This window comes from Strongylocentrotus purpuratus, unplaced genomic scaffold (assembly GCF_000002235.5).
Source record: "Strongylocentrotus purpuratus isolate Spur 01 unplaced genomic scaffold, Spur_5.0 spur5_scaffold_8, whole genome shotgun sequence".
Lineage (NCBI taxonomy): Eukaryota > Metazoa > Echinodermata > Echinoidea > Camarodonta > Strongylocentrotidae > Strongylocentrotus > Strongylocentrotus purpuratus.
Window position 1 is genome coordinate 31,802,611 of NW_022145614.1, and position 10,002 is coordinate 31,812,612.

The 10,002-nt window shown below is 34.9% G+C and overlaps 1 protein-coding gene across 1 annotated transcript in view; it reads left to right on the plus strand.

Moving 5' to 3' along the window:
* Positions 1–9,358, plus strand: part of LOC762546 (katanin p80 WD40 repeat-containing subunit B1) — a 28,894-nt gene extending 19,536 nt beyond the window's left edge. Inside the window, exons 13-17 of the mRNA XM_030975255.1 lie at positions 749–922; positions 1,428–1,504; positions 2,265–2,339; positions 3,783–3,896; positions 6,321–9,358. Coding sequence (XP_030831115.1) covers positions 749–922; positions 1,428–1,504; positions 2,265–2,339; positions 3,783–3,896; positions 6,321–6,453 — 573 coding nt within the window. The 3' untranslated portion in view covers positions 6,454–9,358. The remainder of the gene's footprint in view (positions 1–748; positions 923–1,427; positions 1,505–2,264; positions 2,340–3,782; positions 3,897–6,320) is intronic.
* Positions 9,359–10,002: the final 644 nt, after the last annotated feature.

Genomic DNA, 10,002 nt, shown 5'->3' on the forward strand with positions numbered 1-10,002 from the left:
AGTAAAATACCTAGATATGAATGTATTCTATACAGTAAAAAAAAAAAAAACCTAGATATGAATGTATTCTATACAGTAAAAATAAAAAACTTAGATATGAATGTATTCTATACAGCAAAAAAAACCCAGATATGAATGTATTCTATACAGTAAAAAAAACTAGATATGAATGTATTCTATACAGCAAAATACATTGATTTGAAAATATTTGAAATATATATCAGTCAGATCCCGATTTGTGATTGAATTTGTCTGAGTAAGTATCTAAATATGAATGTAATCTTAGCAGGAAACACACTCCTAGCATGACAGTGTGTTTTGTGATTCTCATTTGTAGCAAATACTTTTCATGCTACTTTAAAGGCTCCCTGTAAAAATTCAAATTATTCAAGTATTCCTTTTCCTCAAGCCATGGCAAATGGTAGGATTTCTAGAAGTTGATATGCAGTCATCTGATATAAAGAAGTATCCTTGTGGTCCTACATATCTCGTCAATCTTATTGCGGGTAGTTTTAATGTGATTCTATTTTATTTTAATCATGATTAGACCTGTCAGATTCATCATTTTTTAAAACACAAAATATGCTGGTTTAAGCAGCTTCTTTGTTAAGGTGATTGCTGTACAGTCAGTATTCAAAACATAAAAAAGTGCTGTTGTTCAGTCAGTGCTAATATTAACCTTTAACACCATACCATACCCTTATGTCATACAGCACTTATATATACACCATACCTTTATCTTGTACAGCCAGCCCATGCCCAGCAAGCACCACGTGTAAACGCCCCCGCCTCAAGAAAGCAGAGTGATAGCGAGCGCATCGAGGGTCTGAGGAAAGGGCATGACTCGATGTGTCAAGTTCTTTCTAGTAGACATCGGAATCTAGATGTGGTACGGGCTATCTGGACGGCTGGTGATGCAAAGGTAAAATCATATAGTGTAAACGTGATAATATCAAATGAATAAAGATAATTAATAATGATATTATATTGCTATAGATTAAATTAATACAATATTGATAATAATATTAAATTAATTATATACAAAATATTTAAATGAACTGATAAAACTTAGTGACAAGAATACATAATATTGTTCATGTATATTTTAAATGCATATGCACAAAATTTGTAAGATATGGTTGGATTTTATGTTGTTGCTGTCATTTCCTCTTTATTTCACAAACCATGATAAAATAAAACATTGCCTAAATATAACATAAATATAAATCTGATGGTATGAAGAGTACAAAATTGCAAAAAATAATAGAGTAATACATAGAAATATATGAACATGCTATATAAGTGAAAAACATACATATACCATGAAATGTACCATTTGAAAATCATGATGCTGCAATCAGTTAGCAACTGTAACCATGTCTTTGAAAGTGTGCTTGATGATTTCTGGTTTTATTTGGATGTTTCAGACGTCTGTGGAGTCGGTTGTGAACATGAAGGACCAAGCAATACTGGTAGACATTCTCAATATTATGCTCCTTAAAAAGTAAGTTTGATGCTTCCTTCTCACCACTTCTGAAGTTCGTTGTTGCCCCTCCCCCCCCCCCCCCCCCCCCCAGCACACAAAAAAAAATCTTATTCGCTATCAGTCTTATACATTTGGTAAAATTGGATGCAAAGCTAGGATGTTCAAAGTTCTGTCTATCAAACATAAATTGTGAACAGTTAGGAAATTACCTCACACAAACAAAATTCTTTTTTGGATTATTTGTCAGATTGTCAGATTGATGAATAGTACTTCTATATTATTATTAATCTCCATATTGATGATATGTGTCTCTTCTATGTGAAATTATTACTCATTTTTTTGGATATTTACATTTTGGTTATACACTACAAGTTTAGACATCAAGATATTGTATAGATTATCAAGCATATTTCATTCAAAAGTAATAAATGTTTTTTAGTCCATAAGAATATAATACTCTCTTATATTTTACATGCAGTATTGATATTCAGTCAGAGGGAGAAGCATGTGCAAGACATAGTTACACAAATGTTTGTTGACACCAGAGAAATACCATTTCAGCCTAGACAGATTTTTGTTCTGTTATGTTTGCTACTAAAATTCATACATCTTTTTATTTATTTTTATTTTTTTTTATTTATTTATTTTTTTTTTTTTTTTTGGGGGGGGGGCTATTTTGTTTGTTTGCTTGCTTCTTTTTTTTTTATATAAGAAATTGAAATGTCATGATCGGGCTTGTCAGTTCCTTATTGAGATACACATCTTTTTTTTATTTCAGGTCATTATGGAATTTAGACATGTGTGTTGTTGTGCTACCCAGACTGAAAGAACTCCTTTCCAGCAAGTATGAAAAGTAAGTCATTCATTGAACCCCAGTACGATTCATCATTATCAAGTATTTTCTTGTGTTAGATAGCTCTTACAGATACAAAGATGCAATTGGTCCACAGCTCGTCATGCAAGAATCATAATTTTTTTTCTTCTTCATGTTTTTTGGGTTATATTGACCATATTGTCAAATGAGTATATGTTCCACAAATTTTGCTAATCACACCGAGATCACAAATTCGAAAACATAGAAATATTGAGTTTCCATATCAAGCTTTCAGAGTGCACATTTACACAGCTAGCAGAAACCGCGTAGTATTGTCTGAGGTTGCTAGGAACTATACCCATAAAAACATTTTTAGGGCTGAAACTCTGCTGTTTTACTGTAGTGTAAATGCAAATCTCCACTTTTCAAATGTACAACGTATCAGTACTGTATGTTCAGGGCATTGGCAGAGTCATGCAGTGCAGCCACCACATGCATGCATTGAGCATAACTATTGTGTGTGCCTTCTAACAGCGCAGACATAGTGTGTATGGAATTAAGTAGGAGTAGCCCGAAGGTCATTTGCAAAAGCAATGACTTGTTGGCCTGTAATCCGTGAAGGTATTGGCTTATTGAGTATGAGTACTTTCACAGTAAGACACAAGTGTTCAGTTCTATACTCCTTTCTTGTTATAAAGCAAGAAAGTCAGCATTGGAGCTGGTCCCTGTATAATAAAGAATTTTTCTACTAAAGAGTTTTAGTTCTATAAAAAAACAGGCATTTCTGTGAAAGCCATAAAGGATGGCTTGATGTTATACTGGTATGCATTCTTGCAATGTTTTGACAGATTGAAGCCTGCTTCAGATATGCGGGAGTAAACCGTGGCAGTTTTTTATGATAATGTAAAGTGGAACACACTTCTCAATTCTGTATCTTATAACACAGAGCTATTAAAAGGGAATACGAGTAGGGCCTTTGTTGCGCAAAGTTGCCTTTCATTTAACACGTTAAAAACAATGCAGCATTTTCGTGATTTACCGTGACATATCTGAATGAGCCTTTTAGATAAAGATGAGTTATGGTCATGCGATTGCATTGCGAAAGAAATGGAATCGATCAAAAAAGGTTAATCATCTAGCATACAAGTATTGGTGTGTACTGCAAGGTTCCGGAATCATCAAAATGATAAGAAATCTGGCCCAGTCTTCATAAAGTTACAAGCACTGTACACAGAAAGATGTATATGGGACTACGTGACACGTGCGTTGTATCTATCAGGTCCAAATAGATATAATATTTTACCAAAAATATCAATTAGTAGGCGGTTTCTCAGCAAAAGTTGTATCATTACGATTTAGTCAAAACATATTCTTTACCATGATTGGTAATAAAATATTTCATTTTTTGAGAGGGGAGCATTTCCAAAACTGGCCTTTACCTTTAACCATCTTTGTGTTTGATTCTCCTTGTTTTCTTTCTAGCTATGTCCATACATCATGTGCCTGCCTGAAACTGATATTGAAGAACTTTACCAGTCTTTTCAACCAGAATATCAAATGCCCACCATCCGGTATAGACATTACCAGGGAAGAAAGGTAGGTTGGAAGGAATTCCAGGATTCAAACTTTCTTTAATTACTCTTGTATTATTCCATGAGGATCAAAAGCTGTTTGTTCTAAATTCATGAATCATTTATAGCGATATCATGAACTCTCTGGTTGACTTTGAGGATTTCATGTGCCATCCCTATCACAGTCAGTGTTGTCTTTACTTTCAAACTTATTTGTTGGCAGCCGTAGAGTCTTTAACCCTATTTTAACTGGGCTATTTCAGACCAGGTTTTTACTGGGGGGGGGGGGGGGTCAATTTGACCCCCCCCCCCTAAGATCTCGGCCGTTTCACCGCCGATCGCCGCGAAAATTTGCATGCATGTTAAGTGAAGTGTATAGAATACTATGGTAATTTCAAATTTTTGAAAAATTAACTCATTTGCATACTTATGGTAATTTATGCAAATAAGGTCATAAAATTCACATTTCGGCCCATAAATCATAGATTATTCATATTTAAGTATTCTTTTTCACTACATATATTTATTAGACCATTTGGAATAATAATACGACACAAAAATTGGAAGAGCCAGGTTATTCCTTATGTTATCTCTTGTTTTTATAATTTCTTATGTATTTCATTGTTTTTTTAACTTATGTATTTTATTGTTTTTGTTGTTTTTTTTCATTTATTACTACAATTCAACTATTTTGACCCCAAAACAAACATCTAAACTTTAAACAAGACTGAATAACCAATGTTATATCTATTTTTAGGAAAAATGACTTTTACATATGTTTTGTACACAAATCACGAAAATGAGCGATTTTCGGGCTGACATGCAAAGACAAAAGGTCACGCGACCTTGTAACCGTAAGTCCGATTTTCAAAAAAAAAAATTTGAAAGATGCGTAACACTCGAAAGTAAAAAGTCATGAGGAAAATTTTATATCTGCCGCGGTTTCGGAGTAGTCGCGAAATTTCTACAGGGGGGGGGTCAAATTGACCCCTCCCCCCAGTTAACGTAGGGTTAAGAGTTACAGTGCAAGCATTGTTCATTGTGCTTTCTTGTTTAGCTCATCACTGCTTTCAGACAGTCATTGTGCTTGTTGAACTTGTTTGTTATGTCTTCAGCTGCCTTTTATTTGGTAGAATTTTTGTTTCTGCAGGTCCATTAAATCAGATTCTGATTTCTCTGTAGTTGTTTTCCAGGATTCTTGATTTGCCTGTCCAGATGAAGATTGTTGTCTAAGACATAAAGAGCTGGATATCTTTCATAACATTTTATATGTGCATTGATTTTCTTAAAAATTAGGTCCACTATCAGATCATGCTTTTTCAGTAATATTTTCCTAAACACTGTTTTTTTAATACTTTTTCTGTTTTATATCTTGGGCTTGTGATCGAAAGATTGGGTTCTGTATCGTATCTTTGATGACTTGTATGACTTTTAATTGTTCTTGAATTATTTTATGGTTGCAACTTGAGAATTTGTTGGTGCAGAATGAGAGCTAAAGTAGACCAAAATTTTTCTAATTGTAGATAGTTTTGATAAAATTCCAGCTACTTCATCTCCAATTTAGCCACACAGATATTCATTGGTCTATAAATTTGATTATGAGTAAAAAGGAGAAATATGTCGCACAACTGGGTATTATTGGTATATAGTATAACCACTGCATAACCACTACAGAAACCGCTGCTCTATCCACTTTACCTCCATGTAATAATGTATGTAACTTGATAAATGTTTATGATTATAAATTTGCCAGGTTCATTATTACAAAAAAATTGTTAATTAGCAAAAAATGAAGTATGTAGATGATAGCTGAATAAAGTTAATTAGATTGTTTTCAGTACAAAACAGGCATATTGCAGCAAAACAATGAAAGGGCTTTTTTACCTACCAAGTACAAAGCTGAATTAAACACCTGTGTTGACTATGTGATAAAAATATTATTAGTAATATTGTATGTTCAAGGAAAAAAAAAGATTTTTACATGTTGATCACAGTTGTGAATATCAAAGTTCAAAATCAATTTTATTTAGCCTCTGAGTGCAAGTTCCCTGTTTCAATTGTCTAAGATCAATTGAAGTAAATTTGCTCACAAAAGACTGTTTTACTTTAATATATTCAAATTGTATGCATACTGTCTAAACAATGGGTGTTCTTGACAATTGTAAGCTTGCCTAAAGCTCGCCTGACATAGCAACAAGCAGACTGAATTCCAAGTATTGTAGTTTATTCATTAATTAATTAATAACAGGTTAATGGAATAACTCGTCACTAGGTCCCCAAGAAAGAAACATCCATAGATTTGAATATGTACAGTTAGTAAACCGGTTCATAAACCGGTTAGTAAATCGGTTCATTCAGCAGAGTTGATAAAACATCATGTTTATTCTCTTGGACACTCAATCAAATCACATTCACATGTTCTGTATCTGTGTTATGTCTCCCTCTATAGGTATAACAAGTGCAGTAAATGTTACAGCTATCTGATTGCCACGCGGGGCTACGTGGAGGAGAAGCAGCACGTATCGGGCAAGTTGGGCAGCTCATTCAGGGAGCTACACCTCTTACTAGACCAGCTAGAATAGGGAGAAGGAGCTATCAATCTCCCCTGATGAGTGTGTGTTTGAAGGCAAGACAGGGTTGTCTCTCTGTACTGCTCTATCATAGCTGTACTCTGTCATGTGATCTAAAGGAGGATGCATTCATGTCATACATTCATCTTTGAATGCAAGACAGGGTTGTTTCTTGTACTGCTCTATCATAGCTATACTCTGTCATGTGGTAGGCAGGAGAATCCATTCATGTCATGCATTCATGTTTGAATGCAAGACAGGGTTGTCTCTTGTACTGCTCTATCATAGCTATACTCTGTCATGTGGTAGGCAGGAGAATCCATTCATGTCATGCATTCATGTTTGAATGCAAGACAGGGTTGTCTCTTGTACTGCTCTATCATAGCTATACTCTGTCATGTGGTCGACAGGAGAATCCATTCATGTCATACATTAATCTTTGAATGCAAGGTGGAGATGCAATCAATTTGAAACCTAACCCTAGACAGAAATAAAGACAAACCTGTAACAATTTATATGAGATGCAACAACCCACCCCTGCAAGAAATATATAGTCCAATGGAGTCTTTGCAAGCCATACATGTCTGTAGGCAGATGAATAATTGTAGTCATGCTAATATAATAGCCTACAATTCAGTGAGTGCATTCAAAGGTTCTATTAACCCATTACTTGCGTGAACCAGGTGGTCTCTGTATAAAGCCTATGGGAATGCAAGAACCAAGCTGTCACAGGTTAAGCCTTGTTCAGATAGGAAGTGGTGTTGCGGGTAAGCCTGAATCCGATGACCGGGGTAATAATTTGTGCTGCGCCTAGAAACAAAGTATCAGGCGCATTATAAATGTGAGCTATTATTATTAAAACGCAGTGGATTGATGACTTAACCATAATACACTTCGCATTTCTCCATCTTATAACAAAAAGCTCAGTGAATGCTTGTAGGATCTTTGTTGCATGCAGCTGCCATTCGTTTACACGTTTTTATACAAAACTGTCGCAGTGTACCACTTCATATGGACCGCGTATTATAAAAAGTTCTGATAGATCTTAAGTTTGATCAATACGTGATGAGCAATAGACTTACACTCAATATTAACCTTACGATCAATCAAAAGGCTTTTTAATAGATGGCCATGATGGAGCAAACCTTTAGGATAATAATAATAATACTCAGTTTTTATATAGCGCTTATTAGAATCACTGAGCGCTTCCAAACTTGGAGATTATTACCCCGGCTTTAGCTGTGCTGCCATTGTGGCGCTCTAGCATTTCAAAGAATTGTTGTAGGTCGAGGATGCCTCAGAAACCTTACAGTCATGTCTTATGATGAAAGGCTTCTGCAGCCATGGCTCCTGTTATCCCCAGGGGGGCTCGTAATGCTCATGTTGACATTGGTTTTAATTTGAATCTTGTACACTTCAAAATATGCTCATGTTGACTGGGTTTTAATTTGAGTCGTGGATCTTGTACGGATTCAGTAAAGCTGAGCTTCACTGTGGCACTGTGGGCAGAATTATCCAATTAGATTAACTCTTCAAAGTAAATTAACCATTCAAAACAAGATGTGTTGTTTGTCTTGGTCACATGTTAAGGATATCTGATCATTGTTACTGTGGATTAGTTAATCAGATTTGTACAAAACAAAATGCATTTTAAAAATCAATTACAAAACCAAGGGTCTGTACAGTGCTTGAAACTAACTTATAATTAAATGTTATACTTATTAATTTTATACAAGTCATCCAAACTTGTCTGAACAGTTCTTTCATCATTAAGACTAAAACATATTTTGAGAACAGGTATGATATTGGCTCAATTTGGACTGGGGGGAGGCAAGATGTTTGACATGGAGTGGGCTCTGGAGCTCTTATAGTACATCAAACTTTTAAGGTTATTTTGACATGGTTTATACCAAGTTTGTGAGGGAAGTTTCGTTGAAAGGGGTAGTGGAATGAAAGCAAGTGAGAGAATACCAACTCTGTCTGATACCTTGCATCATATACTTAAAGAATGTACTTAGGTAGAAAGAAGATATTATATTTCTTTTTTCGAAAGTTCTACTTCAGGTTTGATTACTTAGAATTCCTGATTACTCTGTTAACATTTGTTAGTGAGAGTTAATTCTATTGTTGCTTACACAGTTTCTCTTTACTTAACATGTACACAGCCAGCTTTGTGCAGACATTAAAGATGGTTTGGCCTTTTTCAGAACTAAAAACCTGAAGTTCCATGTATGCAGGGGTATATTAAAGAGGCCTATTATTGGGAACCTCCCACCAAAAGCTCTTGACAGACAGTTTTTGGAATAGGGTTAAGATTCAAGCTTTATTATTTGCAAAACTTTGCAATAAGTATGAATATGTTTGTTGTATGAAGCTTTCATAACTTTTATTTTTCCTGATCTTGCATAATTTTAATTCATCTTTCATTTTCTTTCCATAACTCATTCTATTCCATCATATTATTATTGCAATTATACAAATAATATATGCACACATGATTTGTATGGTAACTGGGATATATTGGTCCAATAATGACTATTACTTTTATTTGGGTGTTGTCTTTAAAAATGTTTGCTGTGTTGTAGTGATTATTTTTTTCTTTTGATGTTAGTACCGGTATTCAAGCCATGGATTGGATGTACAATAAAAACCTGCCTTTTATTCCTAGAGAATGTATAATAAAGGAGAAATATAGAGTAGGAACCTCATTTCTATAAATACGCTTGTGATGTATGAATTCATATTTCAGTCCTTCAGTTTGAGGACGATGCTGCACTTTGGGGACTTAGATAGAATCAAATAACACGTTTCTGCTTTAATATGTAACATGAGTAGCATGTGGTCGCTGTCTGTCCTTTTCAACTTGCTATTATGTTATTCAATTCTCTGACATCTTTCTTCTCTCTGTCTCCTTCTCTCCGTATCTCCTTCTCTCCCTCTCCTCTGTCTCTCTGTCCCTCTCTCTCTCTCTCTCTCTCTCTCCTCTCTCTCTCTCTCTCTCTCTCTCTCTCTCTCTCTCCCTCTCTCTCTCTCTCCCCCTCTCTCTCTCTCCATCTCCTCTCTCTCTCTCTCTCTGTCCCTCTCTCTCTCTCTCTCTCTCTCTATATATATATATCTCTTTCTCTCTTCCCTTCTCATGCATTCCATCTCAGGACCGTTGCACAAAACTTAGCATTGAAGGTGACTTTGCTATTAATGGTAACTTCCATGGGAACTTTGATTTGATTGGCTGTTGAATGATGTTGCCATGGTAGTTAACATGTAACTGGGCCATGGTTTGTATGCCTATCATTGTTGTTCATCTCATACACCTTTTCTCTCTCACTTTTTCTGTCTAAAATATCTTATTCTCGCTTCTTTCATTTTTCTTTCTCTCATAAATAAATGAGGTACATTGTAAGGTAATTCATGTCCTATGAAATGTTGTATCTCAATTGTACTACTTATGGTTCTTGCTGTATGGTGATAGCAAGTTAAAAGAAATTATGTGAGGGATGTTATATTAAAGAGATAGAATCCTCTTTCCCTTAAGAGATGTTGTAAAAATAGAAATTGAATTTA